The sequence below is a fragment of the Stomoxys calcitrans genome, chromosome 4, assembly GCF_963082655.1.
Source record: "Stomoxys calcitrans chromosome 4, idStoCalc2.1, whole genome shotgun sequence".
Classification (NCBI taxonomy): Eukaryota; Metazoa; Arthropoda; class Insecta; order Diptera; family Muscidae; genus Stomoxys; species Stomoxys calcitrans.
Genome location: NC_081555.1, coordinates 156,854,526 through 156,874,142, shown reverse-complemented (window position 1 = coordinate 156,874,142; position 19,617 = coordinate 156,854,526). Strand labels below are relative to the sequence as shown.

Sequence of the window (19,617 nt, the reverse complement as noted above, 5' to 3'; positions counted from 1 at the left end):
CCCATCTTCAATCCTCCATATGGCTAAGCAATTATCAATGTGCGTTTCGCAGCAATAGAAAGATATACAACGGGTTTACTACTTGGATTGACAGATTTAATTATAGCACATTTTATTGGACAAAAATTCTTTACTACTGTACATGGATTTGGAGAAAGCGTTCATCAGAGTGGATAAATCCATTCTTCTTCAAAAGCTGCTAAGTCTCTATCGATTTGGGCAGAATGCTTGTCGACTTATATTATCCTATCTCAAGGACAGGTATCAATGTGTTTGTGTGCATGGGAAAACATCTGGAATCCTTCATGTTAAAAGTACTTCCGTCTTAGGGCATTTGCTCTTTATTTTGTATGTAAACGATTTGTTTTCAAGTAGTACTCCTGATTATTGCTCTACTTACTCATTTGCTGATCATATCCAAATTTTATTTACAGGAGAGGTTAGTTCGATGGACGTGATGAATTATAAAATATTTGATACCTTAAACGTAGTACGAGATTTGATGACATGGAATATATAGTTAAGTTAAATCCTGAGAAGAGGAAGACCACGATATTTTCTTCTCATCCGACATCTTTTGATATTTCCTATAATGGTGATATTTACTCACGAGGAAAACAACAGTCTGGTAGTTGTTGTTGTTGTACACTGAGGCGGCATGCCATGGAATTGAGCGCAATCCCATGGTAGCCGGTTGTAAGCAACGAATTGACCCGATGAAGTCCTTCATCGGCAAGGGCTGCCGCCTCAGTGTACAACCAACTGCTACATAATTTGCCGTGGACGAAGTTCAGTTGTCATTCGTAGTGCCAAGTCATCTTAGGCGCTGGGCACGGATGTAATCTCTACACAGATACTGTAGAATTTGGATATACCTTGAGTCGAGTACCTTACAACTTTCCGCAATCTGACTTTGAACATTTTTATGGTACCCGATGTCTGCAAGATGGGCAGGGTGATCCCCCTACTGAAGCCTTGAAATCTCGGGAGGTCGTATAAACCGATCTCCCTTCTTTCACCAAGAGCCAAGACGAGCATCACCATGAATTTCGAAGACTGCACATCACAACATTTACTTTGCCTGGCACGCCATAACTGTGAGCGCCACACAAGCTGGAACACTGAGGTTCGTTCTGTATGGTGTTTATTGCTGTCACGAGAAGCTTAGCTGCGAGCTACTGAGCGCGTCCACAGGTTGCAGATAATGGAAGGCCCCCTACGGAGTAGTTGCAATCGGCAGTCGCAGACAATCAGCGGTACGGGACAGCTGTGAGCACCACCCGGCACGGGAAAGCTGTTAGCAATATACAAGCTGCAACATTGAGGTCCGATCTGTGTGGTTTTCATTGCTGTCACGAGAAGCTTAGCTGCGAGCTGCCGGGCGCGTCCACAGGTTGCGGATAGTGGAATGCCCCATACGGAGTAGTTGCAATCGGAAGTCGCGGACAATCAGCGGTACGGGATAGCTATGAGCACCACACAAGCTGGAACATTGAGGTCCACTCCGTGTGTTGTTCTTTGCTGTCACTAGAAGCTTAGCTGCGAGCTACCGGGCGAGTCCAAAGGTTGCGGATAGTGAAATGCTCCATACGGAGTAGCTGCAATCGGCAGTCGCACACAATCAGCGGTATCGAGTGGAGAGTCTCAGTGAGGGGTCGGGTGGCACCGGCTCTTGCAAAAATACTGAGTGCCTACGATGTTCGATATGACAAGGCCAGTTATTGGTATCTTTAAATAACAAAAGGCCACCCTGTTCCGGCGGCAATTGGTCCTTTGGACCGGAACGAGCTTGCTCTAATACAGGAACTTGACGAGGATCGCCACCTAAACATGAAAATGTGGTTACAACAACAACAACATCAGTGGTATCGGACTGAGAGTCGCAGTAAGAGGCCGGACGGCACAAGCTCTAGCACGGACGGTATATCACCACTTGTCCTTTGTAAGTGTTCTTCGACGCTTGCTTGTTCACTACCCAACCTTTTCAATCTTGCTTACCGAATTATTGGCCAATTGCGATATGCTCCGCGCTCTCCAACGTTATGGAGAGTATGGTTAACCATCATCTTGTCAGATACTTAGAGTCTAATGGCCTTCTTAGCGACAGACAATATGGGTTCCACCAGTTTGGTGAAAGTAAGGTCGTGGATCTGGATATCTCCAAGGCACTTGATAGGGTCTGGCACGGTGCACTTTTATTGAAGCTTGTCGCTTTTGGAGTCGGTAATAACATAGTTCGATTTATATCGAGCTTTCTCAGAGATCGAGTTGTTATAGATGGGTTCTCATCATATGGGTATACATTGACCGTAGGTGTGCCACAGGGCTCTGTCCTTTCGCCTTCCCTTTTTCTTATTTTCATTGACGATCTATTGGGTCAGACTCCAGTCTACTCATTTGCGGATGACAGTAGTCTGTGTCATTCATATTCATTCGACCATAGGCCCAGTCCTCAAGAAATTGTGGACAGGAGGCGCATTATGGATGAGAAGCTCTCCCAGGATTTGTTGGCCATTTCTGAGTGGGGTAGAATGAACAGAGTAGACTTTAACGCACAGAAGACGCAGTGCTGTTTCTTGTCTCACTAGCGATTCACTGACCCACTTCAATCGTCGATATCTATCGAAGGTATAGATATTGAGCAGTCAGATGCTCTTGATATTCTGGGCATGAAGATACAATGTGATATCCGCTGGTCAAAACACGTATTCAAAGTGCCAAAAAAAACATTCAGCTGTTTGGGCCTCACTAAGCGGTGCAAGAAATATTTCACCTCTTCTGATCTTCTCAATATCTATACTACCTACATCAGGCCCAGAATGGAATATAACTCATATATATTGGCAGGAGCTCTAAAACCATCCTTGGAGCTACTTGACCGGGTTCAACGCTATTGCTTCTCTTGAACATCGTCGGTAGCGTTGTATTGCTCTATCGTTATTTTCATGGCGCGAATTCCAGGTATATTCGTCTTCTTATCCCTGACGTTAGTATGTTCACCAGCAATACAAGACTTGCCAGGAACTCACACCCGTTTGTAATTGATTGGCCAGACGACCGAACCATGCATTACCGAGAAAATTCATTTTTTGCCCGAACCATTCGTATGTGGAATTGACTTTCGGCTAATGTCTTTCCCATCGACATTGACGTTCAGAAATTTAAGACCATCAATAAACACTACTCCCTCTGTCGCCCTCCGATCCTTAACTTCCCTAATTGCCAACGCCATGCATATATAGGGGACATCCCCTGCGTGTTGGTTACGTGAAAAAAAAAAAATAAAAAAAAAACCGAGTGCCTATGATGCTTGACATGAAAAGGTGAGTTGTTAGCGCCTTTAAATATCCAATGGCAATCGGTCGTATAGACCGGAACGAGCTTGCTCGCCTATAAGAGCATGACGAGGATCACCACATCCACATGCAAATATGGCTACAGTAACAATCCAATATTCCAGTTTCTTCCCGGGTATACTATTGGGTTGCCCAAAAAGTAATTGTCGGTAATATAGTAGTAATATAGTCGGCGTTGATAAATTTTTTCAACGGCTTGTGACTCTGTAATTGCATTCTTTCTTCTGTCAGTTATCAGCTGTTACTTTTAGCTTGCTTTAAAAAAAAAAGTGTAAAAAAAGTATATTTGATTAAAGTTCATTCTAAGTTTTATTAAAAATGTATTTACTTTCTTTTAAAAAATCCGCAATTACTTTTTGGGCAACCCAATATAAAATTTTTTTGTATATTCGTTACATCTCTCACACCTTTTTTTTAAATGTGTGAACATTTTTTAAAGGTGCATTCAGAAAAACTACTTGTATTTGTTGTTAATGTCGGATTAAGTAGTCTAGATATGCAATTAAATATAAAATTTCAATAAACGGCAGCAGATTAAAAATTTTGCGTATTATGAATATTTATAAGCGTATTTTAAAGCGTCTAGATAAAAGAAACAGAATAACATCTGTTTTAAGAAAAAAAATATCTAACAAAACATGCATACATGCATACATACATACATACTTGTACACGGTGTATACAAATTTATTGTGCGACTACGGAATTGCATGGAATTCGCAATTCTGTGCACATAGAATAATGCGAACTGTACATATCTACGCCCCTACTTTGATTGAACAAATTAATTTAATGGGATGTTGACGTCTGTGATATTCATCAAAGCAAAAAAAAAATGAATACGCAAAGAGTTGAAGGAGGGACAACAACCTGTTACAGCAGACATAATCATAAAAATCTTAGCGAAATAGCTAAACTAATACATGGTAAATTATAAAATTCCACACAAATATCACTTGGAATAAGTTTTCGGAGTATTAGGAACAGTTGCTAACAGCAACATTTTTCGAGTATTTTATTTATTATTGGCTTATGTTCAAGCAATCACTTGCAGGCAGTTACATCACTTTTTTATGGATTTCGGGGGGTTGCGCGTGCAACAAAATGAACATTTGCTGTCAGCTTTTCGTCTATTCCCTTTTTTTCTTTGCATAAAGATATTTTTATAAGATATGCTTGCAAATGATTTTTAAAAAATGCAATCGCTTTAGTTTTTATGGATTGTTAATTGTTTTGTAGTTTATTTAATAGCAACATCAACGTTCTGATAAGTCCACACTCACTCAACCCATTGAAAACACAATTGATAAGGAGGCACAGCAATAACACTTGCAATAAACTTTAAACCATCGAGGCAACAGCAAATGGTGCAATGAATGTCTTTCCATTTGCAGACCTACCTTTTTTACAATATCCAGAGGTTAGCCGAGATGGTGGTCAAAGCTCTGATATGGCGTTGGCTTGACACAACTCTAAAACCACTTATACTTTTTTCTTGGTCTCAACGGAATTCGTAATATTGGACTTTAGAAATCATCAAATTCAATAATACTAGAGAACATATTAATAAGCTTTCATACATTGAATTCTTATTTCAAGTTTTCTTCTCTGATCTCCATTAAATTAAACTCTTTCCTTAAAAATTTTCACTTTTTTAACGTTAACATACACAACTCAAACTTTCAACATATCCGTTCCAATCCGTTCGCAATACTCAATAAATAACGCATGTGAACATCAGTACATAACTGCGAATTGAAGCTAATGCAAAAAGGTATAACTAACAAAAAACTAATGGCAAAATTGTTAACCAACAAGTTTCAATGTTTTAGTTTTAATTGAAAATGGTCACATGAAGGTTTTATTCCATATTAGTTATCTACATTTTAGAGTATAGCTTTTTATAGTTTCTTTTTTATTTAGTTTTTCTTTGTATGGATACAATAATTAATTTATTAAAATGGAATTTAATTCATTTTGCCTTTGATACCTTGTGACAGTCATATGTAACAATTTGACAGTACAACACCTATGTTCTCGTATTCTGAGAGCAAATTGAGTATTCATTACCCACTAAATGCCGCCATATGGGAGGTTTACAATGAAAGATTCTTAAACATCTGTATCCGTATTCGCTTAAAAGCCATAGTTATCAGAATTTGAAGTGAAAAAAATTAAAAGAGAAGAATTACCATCTTCTTGGCAATAATACATATTATGTACAGATTATATATTACTGATTAGGGTGGGTTCTATGTTACTCACGGTTACTTTTTTTAAAACATTACAAAAAACATAATACCTTTAAAAAAGTGTTTTCATGAGCAAGGCTTTTTGCTTCAAAATCTATTATCTAAAACAAAGTAATCACGAAAAAATTTTGCGAAAAATTAACATAGTACAAGCCATTAGTTGTTAATGAAGCCACAATTTCATGTGGAGGTGGCCATCCTCGTCAAGCTCCTGTAGCTGAGCAAACTCGTTCTGGTCCAAGAGACCAATCGCCGCGGGAACATGGTGGCCACTGGCTATTTAAATGCGCCAATAATAACTCACATTGTATTTATTCAAGAGCCGGTGCCGCCCGGCCTCCAATGAAACTCTCCGCTCGATACCGCTGATTGTTCGCAACTGCCGCAGCATCTAACCCATATGGAGCATTCTAAGAAACTGCGACCCGCCCGGTAAGTCGCAGCTAAGTTTCTTGTGGCAGCAATGAATACCACACAGATCGGACCTCAATATTCCAGCCTGAGTGATACTCACAGCTATGCCGTGCCGTTATAATAGACTTTAAACTTATCATGTAGGATAGATAAATTATATTTAGATAAAGAATTTGTAGTTCGCACCTAGACTGGTTAGTGACGCTTGAGAATATAGATAACTAAGGGTTATCTATGCTTTTAGCGAGATTTTTTTCATGATTACTTTTTTAGATAATGGATTTTGAAGCAAAAAAACTAGCTTATTCATCATTTAGTATGACATTCCCTCATAAAGGCTGGGACTATAATCGTTTTTCACAGGTGAAACACAAATGTTTCACGAATACTTTTTTGAATCCCTACAAAAATCTCAATGATATTATTGGGTTGCCAAAAAAGTAATTGCTGATTTTTTAAAAGAAAGTAAATGCATTTTTAATAAAACTTAGAATGAACTTTAATCAAATATATAGTTTTTTTACACTTTTTTTCTAAAGCAAGCTAAAAGTAACAGCTGATAACTGACAGAAGAAAGAATGCAATTACAGAGTCACAAGCTGTGAAAAAATTGGTCAACGCCGACTATATGTATGAAAAATCCGCAATTACTTTTTGGGCAACCCAATACTTTTGTGAAAATTTTTTAACATGTAATCAAAAATCAAAATCTATTATATAAAAAGGCAAAATGCTAATTTGCCCATGAACATTCCATTATGGAACAGGGGCAGACATCGCACATATCAATTAGTGCTGTTCGATTCAATTTTAAGCCCAATGATAAGGAACCTCCTGTGTATAGCCAAGTCCGAACGACGTGCCGCAGAGCGACCCCTCATGAGGGGTAGTTTTTACAGGGCAAAGCACCTCACAAATGTCGCCAGCATTAGGAGGGAACAATCACAGCTTACAAATTTTCTGATGTTCCTGTCGGAAATTGAACTCAGGCATGATAGTCGGACATGCTAACCTCTGCACTACGGTGGCCTTCTATCTAAAAAGTAATCATGAAAAAATTTCGCTAAAAGCGAATATAGTACCACCCTAAATGCACGTATATAGGGTTTCGGCAATCTAAGCATCCAATATGTGTATATTTCTTTCTTTTAATTTTTCTGCTTGCTTTGAAGAGAAACAAAATAATTAAAGACACTTATAAGCTTGACATTTGCTGTCAAATTTTGAGAGAAATTAAATTCGTTTGCTATTTTTATCCTCTTTGCATGTTCATTATGAATTTACAAATTTAACAAGTATGGCTCCTTCCCATCGAACTCAGTTTGACAAATTCAAATGCGATGCATCGCAAATTATTTGTGTGGTTGTAGTAGCAGTGTGTTGTATACTGAGGCGGTAGCCCTTGCCAATTAAGCACTCTATCGGGTCAATCCGGCTCGTACAACCCGCTGACATGGGATTAATTTGTGTGGTCGTCAGTTTGTTAGCCACATTTGTATGTGGCGGTGGCGATCCTCGTCAAGCTCCATAGGTGAGCAAGCTCGATCTGGTCCATAGGATCGACGCCGGAACGTTATGGCCACTGGCGCCAAAGACTAGCCTTATCATATAGAGTATCATAGACACTCAGCATTTAAGCAAGAGACGATTTTGTCTAGCTTCTCACTGCGATTATTCACTCGATGCCGCTGATTGTCCGCGACTGAGATTTCAGATACTTCTTATACGAAGCATTCCACTATCTGCAACCTGTGGACGCGCCCAGTAGCTCTCAGTCAAGCTTCTGGTGATGGCGATGAACATCACGCAAATTTTAGTTAAAAGTTTCAACACATGCGGTGCTCATTGTCACCCCCGTGCCGGTGGCCGTCATTCGTATCTGTTGTAGTAGTAAGAAGCCGCGAACATAACATGAAATAACAGCAGACTATGAACTTGAACTACATATGTGTTTTTTAGAAAAACAACGAAGAGCAAATTTTCCAGCAATATCGATCTAGATTACATGATATTTAAAAAATAGAAAGTACAAACTCTTATTCCAAAGAAATATGATGAAAAATAGGCCATGAATTTACAAATAACTTTATTGCTTCAAGCATATGAATTTAATAAATTTAAGAAAACGAACGTACATACATATAGTTATTTTTTTTTATAAATTTCTTTTGATGCACTTGTGTTTCATTTAGACATTCACATTAAGAACGTTTGATAAAAATATTTATGTATGTATGTATTATTTATATTGTCAAATATTTAACATTAAATTTATTTAAACATACGTAGTTTAATTCTTATTTGTTTATGGTACAATGGTATAAATGTCTGGCAACAAAACGTAGGTTTATAAACGCTGAGTGGGAATAACTTCGTTTAACAAATAGAAGGTGACGTGCAAACTTGAAAATTTCAAGTGCAAGGGAATAATGTTGTTCTACATATGTATCTGTATATTACATATATACACATTCATTGGAACATATATTTTTGTTGGAAATATTACTTAAAACATCTAATGTTAGGAAACACTATTTCATAACCACAACAATATGGAAGCATTTGTTTACAGAAATATTTTAGAATGTAATAATAAATAAAAAACAAACAGCAAAATGAATTAATAAATACAAAGTTCTTAACTACAACAATTTGAATAAAATTACAAAGTGGTTTGTACATTTTGAACAGCCTTCGATAGTTCAACTTTGGAAGGTATCATATAAAATGCAGGTGATATTTCTTCGCCACAGGGACACTGACAGCCTATAAAATAAAAGATTTCACAGCTTTTAAAATTTCCCAGATTTTAAAATTTCCTACAAACCATTTATCCAGCTATAGTTGCCCAATTTTTGATCACATTTCGGGCAATGCAGACGACCTTGTGTATTATTTGCAATATGCTGCATCCAAGCTATGGGCTCCACAAACAAAATATTCTGACAATATGTTATATCAGATTTTTGTCCCTCCCCCGGTGAACCTAATGATACTTTACGTATTTGCTCAGCTATTTGCTCTAGCAGACGTGGAGAACCTCCAGTTGGTGTTTGATCTGATGTTTGATTGTTTGCACTTGTGGTATTACCATTACTCCCATCTGTTCCCTTTTCTGGCAGAACATTTTTGGGCAAATGTTGTAGAATATTTGATTTTGATGCTAAAACACGTCGACATTTGCGGCATCGATATACAATGGGCTCTGGATTTTCTTGCGTAATTGCCGGATCTGGCTTAATGAGATCATTGAAATTGGGTGGAAGAATTTTAGCTGAAAAAATTAAAAAAAAAAATTTAACATTACATCCAATTGGGACTAGTGTTTATATGGCAGCTATATCAGCTTCTAGATAATTTAAGAACAATATAACATAACAATGAGGTCTGCGGGCATAAATTGTAATAGGCCGCGGGTTATAAAAGGCCGTGGGTTATGAGAGGCCGTGCGTTATAACAGTACGTGGGTTATAAGAAGACGTGGGTTATAAGAGGACGTGGGTTATAAGAGGACGTGAGATATAGGAGGACGTGGGTTATAGGATGACGTGGGTTATAAGAGGACGTGGGTTATAAGAGGACGTGGGTTATAAGAGTACGTGGGTTATAAAAGGATGTGGGTTATAAGAGGACGTGGGTTATAAAAGGATGTGGTTTATAAGAGGACGAGGGTTATGAAAGGACATGGGTTATAAGAGGACGTGTGTTATAAGAGGTTGTGGATTATAGGAGATGTGGGTTATAGGAGAACGTGGGTTATAAGGGGACGTGGGTTATAAGAGGACTTGGGTTATAAGAGGAAGTGGGTTTAAGAGGTTGTGGGTTATAAGAGGACGTGGGTTAATAGAGGACGTGGGTTAATAGAGGACGTGGGTTAATAGAGGACGTGGGTAAATAGGGGACGTGGGTTAATAGAGGACGTGGGGTAATAAGAGGATGAGGGTTATAAGAGGACATGGGTTACAAGAAGACAAGGGTTATAAGAGGACGCGGGTTATAAGAGATCGTGCGTTATAGAAGGCCGTGGGTTATAGGAGGACGTGGGTTATAGGACGGCGTGGGTTATAGGAGGACGTGGGTTATAGGAGGACGTGGGTTATAGGAGGACGTGGGTTATAGGAGGACGTCGGTTATAGGAGTACGTGGGTTATGAAAGGACGTGGGTCATAAGAAGACGTGGGTTATAAGAGGCCATGGGCTATAAGATGACGTGGGTCGTAAGAGGACGTGGGTTATGAGATGACGAGGGTTATGAGAGGCCGTGGGTTATAAGAGGACGTGGGTTATAAGAGGACGTGGGTTAATAGAGGACGTGGGTTATAAGAGGACTTGGGTTATAAGAGGAAGTGGGCTATAAGATGACGTGGGTCATAAGAGGACGTGGGTTATGAGATGACGAGCGTTATGAGAGGCCGTGGGTTATAGGAGTACGTGGGTTAAAAAATGACGTGGGGTAATAGAGGACGTGGGTTATAAGTAGACGTGGGTTATAAGAGGCCGTGGGCTATAAGATGACGTGGGTCATAAGAGAACGTGGGTTATGAGATGACGAGGGTTATGAGAGGCCGTGGGTTATAAGAGGACGTGGGTTATAAGAGGACGTGGATTATAAGAGGACGTGGGTTATAAGAGGACGTGGGCTATAAAACGTGGGTTACAAGAGGACGTGGGTTATAAGAGGACGTGGGTTATAGGAGGACGTGGGTTATAGGAGAAAGTTGGTTATAAGAGGACGTGGGTTATAAGATGACGTGGGTTATAAGAAGACATGGGTTATAAGAGGACGTGGGTTATAAAAGGACATGGGCTATAAGAGGACGTGGGTTATAAGAGGACCTGGGCTATATGAGGACGAGGGCTATAAGAGAACGTAGGTTAAAGGGGGACGTGGGCTATAAGAGGACGTGGGTTGTAGGTGGACGTGGACGTGGATTATACAATAGAAGGCCGTGGGTTATAAGAGTCCCTGGGTTATAAGTGGACGTGGTTTATAAGAGGACATGGGTTATAAGAGGACGTGGGTTATAGGAGAATGTAGGTAAGAAGACGTGGGTTATAAGAGGACGTGGGTTATAAGAGGACGTGGGTTATAAGAGGACTTCTCCGCAAATAGTTTTCACAGTGCACCGCGCCGTTTGGACAAGGCCATAAAAAGGAGGTGCTCTATCATTGAGCTTAAAACTTGAATCGGACAGCACTCATTGATATGTAAGAAGTTTGCGTCTCCTCCTTAATGGAAATAAGATTTTGCCCATTTAAAAGTCTATGTGAGGACCGTCATAAGGCAACGGTTATCATGAAAATCCAAATACCATCAAAGCTAGCGACAGTAATGAGTATTTTGTGTGTTATGCCGTCCAAACTGGCCTTAAAAGTTTCTCTTTGGTAACCAGCGGCGGACTTCAGATACTTGGAAGTTATTTTTTCATTCCCGTCTAGGCATTCTATATAATTGCCTAGCGTATTACACCATTCTTTCATTTGATATAGGATGAAATTGGAGGGTTAACCCGATAAACAGCGTCAGAGTTCAGGCCCTTGAAATCTGTCTTTTCAGGCATGCCTTTACAAGGTTTCTCATCTTGAAGGAGAGTGCAAGAAAATTCTTTTTCTATCTTCACTGCGTCACTTCTGCGCTTAGGTAACGCTACTTCGCAACTATTGTACATCGAAATCGATAAAGAAAAGTAAAATATATCATCTATAAATAAATAGATAAATGTCCCTCTCATTGAGCTAAAACTTAAATCGAACAGTGCTCCTTGATATGCGAGAAGTCTTTTCGCGAATCCTCAAAGGAATGTTCATGGGCAATTTTGTTATATGCTTTGATCTTACCCTTGCGCACTTGGTCTCCGGCAAGGCGTAATCTATAGGTTTTATATTTTTGATATTGTGTATCAATCGAACATCCCATTCGATGCCAAAGTTTCAATTGAGCAACAAATCCAGCATTAGGTTGTACAAAACGGCGCTTTGACTTGACCAAATCATAGGCAGATGAATAATCCATACGATATTTCTTCATGACGTAAGCAATAACCGCCGATGAACTACGGCTGACACCAAAGTAACTGAAATTTAAAGAAACATTAACTAATGGTTCAAATTTCATGTATAAAATTGTTTACCAATGTACCAAAACATTGTGATCAGTTAACAGAGCGCCCTGTATGAAGTCAACACAAGTATTCAAATGGTGTAAGATGTCTTCTTTGGGCATATCAGCAACTACAAATATACAAACATAGATATAAAAAAATTGCTTAAGCTTGGTTAATTGAAGTTCAAAAGCTGCTATCGTAATTTTAAAGTACAAAAAACAAATTTGGTTGCATGGCTTAAAAATATTGTTGTTGCAGCCGCAGATTTAAGAAGGGAAATGATCCTAGATCAATACCGGAGCGTAATCCTTTTCTTTTAATTTAATCCTATAAAACCAAAATGATATCCGTCTTTTGTGGATATTGTATCTATCAGAATTTTAGAATATCAAAGCTTAATTTTAATCGTTAAATTGAGTACTCCTTATCCTAAATACTCTCAAGGCTAAAGTTAATAGTCAACCAATTAAAACCCGTCCTTTGAGACTACCGGCACTTTTAATACATATATGGGTATGTGAAAAAAAACGTATTCAAAACAACCACATAGACCCAAAACCACCAACAACCAAATAACCTTCCACTCTCAACTTACTATGTATATACTTTGTTGTCAAAAATGACGCTTCTGTTATGTGTTGAGGTAACGGTATGGAGTCCAAGGTTAGTATGTGGGAAATATTATATGTTCTCAACGTTTCCATATGGGTTGCAGCAGTAAGATTTCCTGTAAATAATGTTTTGGTTATGACAATGATGACAATTGCATGTGGTCACGACAATTACTTACCTAAAAATAATCCTGGTTCTATTTCATCCAAGCTGATGGGACCTCCATCGAAATCTTCACGCGATAAGCTACCTACATCCTTTAATTTTTGTTTCGAATTAATTGGAAGATTTTTATTGTTAGTGCTAGTGGTGGTTGTGATTTCATTCATAACTTCCGACATTTTATATGAGATTGTCTTAACACACTATCTATTTATCTATTTTTATTGTAAAAGATAACCCCAACTCTGCAAGTTATCCTTTTTGCACTTTTTTCCTGTGTGGGAGTGGACTCCAATCACTCTTGAGTATCTACATGCAGTTCACAAGTTATTACACTAAAGGCTAAATCAAAACAAAACAACAGCTGTATCTTTGCCGTATAATTGTTAATCAGCGTAGCCAGATCTACGGAGAGTTGCCACAAGACATGAAATGCCAAAAAATTTTTGAACTTCTGGTGAAGAGCAGGTTCAAATTTCATTATTTCATTTACATCTGCAAATAATTTAATATAAATTATTCTTTAAATAAATTGTTGCGGTTGTCATTTAAAGGCTGTGTATAAAATTTGACAGGGTAGTTGTTGAAGGGTAAAAGCAACGTAACCAACAAGCGACTTTTCCCGGCGCGGTATGAATGTGAGCACCATTCAGGTTGGAACTCTTACGTTCTATTTGTGGGGAGTTCATCGTCATCACGAGAAGCTTTAGTGACAGCTACCGGGCTGGTACACAGATTACGGTTGGTGGAAAGCTCCTTGCTAAAACTGTAGTCGCGGACAATGAGTGGTATCAAGTGTAGAATTTCATTCAGAGACCGACAGACACTGCTGAGCGCCTGTTATTAACACCTTTGAATAGGCAATGGACATAACGTTTCCGCGGCTATCTGTCCTATGGACCGGGATGGAAGAGATGGTAACCTCCACATAAAAATGCTACCACAACAACAATATCCCAGCGGTCCTGTGGACCGAAGCGATCTTGATCTTCTACAGGAGCTTGACGAGGATCGCTACCTCCACATGCAAATATGTGGTATAGTGAATCATAAACGAAATTCGTATGGACCGAGATGGGACAATACCCTGCCAGATGTCTGCCCTGCACCCCACGACACCAATCTTCCACTTGCATGCTCGAAAAAACAGTTATTATATCATAATTACTAGCAGCATCATCACTATTGACTGCCGCGAGAGTTTTGCGTTAAGCGCTTTTGAATGTACTCAACATGTAAACAAAACAATAATAAAACAAGCTGGCAATACTGTAATACTGCAAAATTCAAATCATGAACAGCTGTTATTGGCCTCCACGACCTTGAGAGGAAAACCGAGGCAAATTAAAGCAATGAAAAACAGGTGGTCTCTGTCGTCTATTTTCAAATGTAGTGTCAGGAAATATTTGAACTCGTTACAACGTTACAACAAAGAAGGCAAAATGTTGGCGACAACAGCAACAGGCAATTCCAATGCAAATTCCAATAAAGTGATCAAACCATACTTGGCAGCTTTTGATTTTGACTATACGGTAGTGGCTCAAAACACTGACACCGTGATTCGAGATCTCTTGCCACCCAATAAGCTGACTAAAGATTTGCACGACATCATTGAGCTTGGAGGATGGACAGAATATATGGCGGAAGTGTTTCGACGTTTACATGCCTCGGAGATAAAGGCGGAAAAAATTCTACAAACAATTCATGGCATACCCGAAGTTCCAGGCTTTCAAAGAATGTTGAAACGGCTCAAAACTAAATACAATTGCGATTTGATAGTCATCAGCGATTCAAATAGTCTCTTTATAGAGGAGTGGCTCAAGTTCCATGGACTAGCGGAGTATTTTACAAAAATATTTACCAATCCTGCCCGATTTGAAGATAATGGCTTACTGACCATACAACCGTTTCATCATCAAACGGACTGTCGCATGAGTTCAGTGAATTTGTGCAAAGGCAAGGTCTTGGAGCATTTTCTAATCGAACAGGATCTTCGTTTGAATCTCTCCTACGATCGTGTCATCTATGTGGGAGATGGCAACAATGATATATGCCCCGTGACAAAGCTAAGGTCGCGTGATTTGGCCTGTCCCCGAGAAGGCTTTTCCATGGAAAGAACACTAACCAAAAATCCCCTTAAATTAAAGGTGCGTGCCGAATTGTTGACATGGAAGACAGGCTTCGATCTATTGGATAAACTCGAAAGGCACATGGAGAAGAATGAAAAACTAAACCAACAAGAGAAGATAAAGCATAATAAGACACTGGAAAATACATCCTCTGCATATGATGGCCCTGCAAAGTAAACTTAATTGTATGTAGTGGTGTGTATGTAAATATCTTTAAACATAAGAATCTGTATAGTTGTTTAAATTCAATCTATGTTAACGATGTGAAAGAGATTGGCATTTGTCTGACTGTTAGTATAAATTGCGCATTGGATATCATTCCCGCCAAAAGTTATTGTAAACTGATTACAAAGTAAATAAATCAAATGCAAGCCAAGAGCCTATTCGAATACAAAATAAAAAGAAAGTAAATAACAAAAAGTAGGATACTTAATTTTAGCTAAGCAGGCCACTGAGAATATCGTACCGAGATGGTTTAAAGGGTGTCAAACGCTTTTGACATTCTCTTGCTATTTTTGTGAAATACAATCAGCGATCTATATTTCTTTGGGCCCATTTAATATTAAATATGCGGCTCTTTTTGAGTGTTGTCATATTTTTTAGAAGGCCACACACCTTGCGACACCAATCACATTGCTCATAACTTTTCTAATTTCATTTCGCTTTTTTTTTTTTTTTGGTTTGCTCTACGCCGTTAATGCCAATGAAATGCACACATCATGTGTACAACAAATCAAATTGTACAGATGATGCCAAATAAACAAATATGGATACAGTATGATGTACCGAATATGTCCGTTTCTATTATATGGGATATTAATCTTTTGGTATTGCATGTTTGCATTTTATGGTTCGGTCTACAGTGGCATCAGTAGTAATGAGCAAGCCATTGCATTACTAAGTGATCACAATTTTTAGCAAATACAGAATTATTATTATAAGTATGTATGTGAAACAACTATCGCATATTGCACATTTGTTTAGAACACTTTGCTCGTAAATGTGAATACAGTAAAGAAAACAAACTAATTTTCGTATATTTTTCAAGACGTCAAGCATTGCTTGATTCTTGCAAAGCGCTGCATAATCGACACTTGGGTATTAGGCATTTTCTTTAAGGATACTTTGTTGGTGGCAACACATAGTTTCAGGGCGAGGTATTCAGTGTAAGAAAAAGTTATAGAAAGATATTAGTTTGAACAAATCGACATTTACCAAATGAATTGAGACACTTACCTGCTGAAACTTCAAATTGGCCCACCTCATCAGACCATTGGGTTATGTACAACCACACGCTACTGTTCCCGTGAATTTGGTAACAAGACTGCGAAATATAGCTAACACACTTTTAAGTAATGTTGGTACGCGCATTCGATTAAATTGTATCCCATTTGTCACATACATGGTGTCCTAGTCGATGAACAACGATAAAAATTTACCATGGACGAAGTAATGAATGCCGTACGCAGCCGCAAGTCGTCCAAAGTGCTGAGCCCCGCTGGAATCACTACACTGATGATGAAAAACCCGGATGTATCAGGAGTAAATGAACAAGGTCCTTAACCTGTCTGCGGACTCCCTTCTACATTACGACGGATGGAAAATGAGAGGAACAATCCCCCTCTGGACCCTGGAAAGCACTCGATAAAGGGAGAAGTGCGCAGGAGATATCATTTGCCAAGACGCTTGAGAGACTTGTCCTCCCAAGTCTAGTTGGAGAATTTCCATTTGCAAAACATCAGCAGGGATTATGTACCACAGCACAGTGACTGCTTTGCATATTAGGTCAGCTCATGCGACCTCTCGAAAACGTCAGTCATGCCACGCTTTTTGAGGACATCATCTATTAGGAAGCCTGTCGTTTGTGGGATTTAGAGATAAGTCGAGTCCCCTAGAGTGAAACAGGGAGTTCTCCAAGGCGGTATAATATCTCCGGCACAGTTTAGTTTAACCTCTCTTATATTCCACCTGCATTCGGGAAACCTCGTTGATGAAATCTGCTGGATATCTGAAAATTTCCCTCACTGAATCTTGAGCCACTTTGTTCAGCAGAGATGCAAATAATGCAAATTTTGCCCATGAACATTCCACTAAGGAACAGGGGAAAACTTCTCACATATCAATGAGTGCAGTCCGATTCAAGTTTTTTAAGCTCAATGATAAGGGGCCTCCTTTTATAGCCGAGTCCGAACGGTGTGCCACAGTGCGACATCTCTTTGGAGAGAAGTTTTACATGGCATAGTACCTCACAAATGTTGCCAGCATTAGGAGGGGAAAACCACCGCTGAAAATTTTTTCAGATGATCTCGCCAGGATTCGAACCCAGGCGTTCAGCGTCATAGGCGGACATGCTAACCTCTGCGCTACGGTGGCCTCCAGCAGAGATGCATGAGGAGTTAAATATCCGACTACATTTTTTTCAAAAATACTAAGTTCGCATTGAACAGCCTTTACGGGTGTTCCACCACGCATGCTACTGCAATTTGTGACAAAGTCAAAAGTAGAAAAACAGTCTCTTGTCGGCAGGACTTGGGTTGCTGGCAACCATGTTGACTACATATAAAGCAAATGGTCGGTCAGGGCCAAACTACGCAGCGCCGGGCTGGACTCGCCAGATAACGAACTCACAGTCCGTCGCTACGAACTGCAACGGGCTGTCTCCTTAGTTCTATAATGACCTTGTAGACGATTTTTCAAAATGCTGTAGCCCATGCGACTTCAACATACCAGCCGTATATAAGCTTTGGTGAATGCCTACCGCCCATTCAAGATGACGAGAAAGATCCACCTAGAAAAACCATAGCTACTCCAGAACTACCTGTGCATCAAACTAAGCTCGTATCGCTAATATCTATGGAGGCGGTGCCGAGGTGGAAATCTGTGGATGGATGTCGGATTGTCAGAATACTTGTGGATAAGACGAGCTTGTTTCGCTGCAAACGCGATAAAATTTGAAACACTCAGTCATGCATGCGTGGGCGCGGAGTACCGATGCTTGGCACTCGGCAAGTGTATACTTGAGAGAGGTAGTGGTGGAGTTGAGGCGTGATTGGCGATTGCTCCCTATTCTATTCATTTTTTTTTTCATATTTCGTCACCTCCCTGTCTCCCCTTCGGGTCAATGTTCCCCTTTGCAGCGGACTCGTAGTTGATCATCATTTATTAACCCAGTCTTTTACCTTTCTCTTCTTTTTCTTACCAAGGTATCACAATGGGCCGGACTGGCCTCCGACTTACCTTTCGGTATGGACTACCCATTCAACCTAAACCTAAATCTTGTCTTAAGTATCAATGGCTTAAACTTTTCTGGTGGGTGCTAAGCCCACCCCCAGAGACCTTTCTACGCGTATGCTGTTGCACCTACGAGAGAGGAGAAAATCGTAAGCCCGGACAAAGGCCGGTTTATTTTCCCTACTTTAGAATGAAAAAGGCATTTTTATTTGAAAATTTTTGACTTTATTTTACTCCACAAGTCTTTCTACGGTTATGCTATTGGGCCTATAAGAGAGGAGAAAATCTTAAGCCCGACCGAAGACCGGTTTATTTTATTTATTTAAAGAGCAGTGTAAACCGGTTTAAAGGCCTATATCTAAAAACCAGGTCCTTCCCGGATAAAGTTTAATTTTATTTTATTCAGAGTGTGAAGCACTATTACCTAAAAAAAAGTTCAAATAAATGTTAGAGTTTGGTAATTGAGAGCTTACAAATTTTTACTGGAGGTTTTTTTTCCCTGTTGAAATTTGCAACATCGAAAAGCTGTATTATGAAAACCAGCTGTCAAAATAGCAAAAGTGGGTAAAGGCTGGCCACAAATTACCGCATACGTGAACGAGTGATGTCGTTTGAAATCTTTACTGAAAGTGAATTTTTGGAATGTTAGAACGCGCATGTTTAAATGGATCATAATTATAAATGTAACATTAAAATGTTTATAAAAGTGGTATAACATTCTTTAAATACGAGATGAAATTTCATTCGATACGAAAGCGCACTTGACCGCATATGCTGTAGTTCGGACCCTGTTCTTACTCTCCTGCCCTAATTAAACACCACAACTAACGAACTTACTCTACCAGGGGCCTAATTCTCGCATCCGTTATCGAGTGAATTTTTGTTCCCAGATTAATTCCGTGCAAATTCGATCATGGCTTACGATTGTAATTTGTCAAAAAGTTATCGATTTCCGGGATGAAAAAATCGATCCACCAAACATATTTTGCCACCTCAAAGGTGATTGTTTAAAAAAGTTGTTGCTAGTAAAAAATAAATAAAAACGAGTTATAAAAAGTATGCCATGGTTTTTAATTCTGTTTTCATTGACTCGTTTTGAAAAACATCTCAACAGTGAACACTAGTTGAGATCAGCGTTGCCGTTTTTGGTAGGTTCCTACCAAAATTGGTATTTTTTTATTCTCTTGGTAGGTTGGTAGGCTGACCTCAATTTTTGGTAGTTTTTTCCATAAAATACCAAGTTAAATACTGAAAAAATTACCGGGGATTCTTCTAAATTATTTTACCCCATGTCGTTACTGTGTATTTGTTAAAAGTAAAGATTAAACAAGCATGCTAGGGGCCAAATACTGTTACA

General features: G+C 39.2%; 3 protein-coding genes across 6 annotated transcripts in view; 1 reads left to right on the top strand and 2 right to left on the bottom strand.

Annotated features, from left to right (window-relative positions):
• Positions 1–5,025, bottom strand: part of LOC106081969 (high affinity copper uptake protein 1) — a 40,759-nt gene extending 35,734 nt beyond the window's left edge. For 3 of the 4 annotated variants that reach the window (XM_059366798.1, XM_059366801.1, XM_059366802.1), the window contains exon 1: positions 4,757–5,025. The gene's annotated coding sequence lies outside the window, so the exon portion shown is untranslated. Of the gene's footprint in view, positions 1–4,639; positions 4,720–4,756 lie in introns of those variants that run through there. The other variant, XM_059366800.1, reaches the window with a different exon arrangement.
• Positions 5,026–8,243: 3,218 nt separating this feature from the next.
• LOC106081573 (dual specificity protein phosphatase MPK-4) lies at positions 8,244–13,319 on the bottom strand. The gene is made up of 6 exons (XM_013243616.2): positions 12,917–13,319; positions 12,722–12,853; positions 12,154–12,253; positions 11,861–12,096; positions 8,850–9,296; positions 8,244–8,788 (listed from the first exon to the last, which is right to left on the bottom strand). Exons 1-6 carry the CDS (start codon positions 13,077–13,079, stop codon positions 8,685–8,687), a joined length of 1,182 nt encoding a protein of 393 aa, XP_013099070.1. The 5' UTR covers positions 13,080–13,319; the 3' UTR covers positions 8,244–8,684.
• A 660-nt stretch (positions 13,320–13,979) lies between these two features.
• LOC106082087 (pyridoxal phosphate phosphatase PHOSPHO2) lies at positions 13,980–15,405 on the top strand. The gene has a single exon (XM_013244413.2). The coding sequence runs from the start codon at positions 13,995–13,997 to the stop codon at positions 15,204–15,206; it is 1,212 nt and encodes a 403-aa protein (XP_013099867.2). The 5' UTR covers positions 13,980–13,994; the 3' UTR covers positions 15,207–15,405.
• Positions 15,406–19,617: the final 4,212 nt, after the last annotated feature.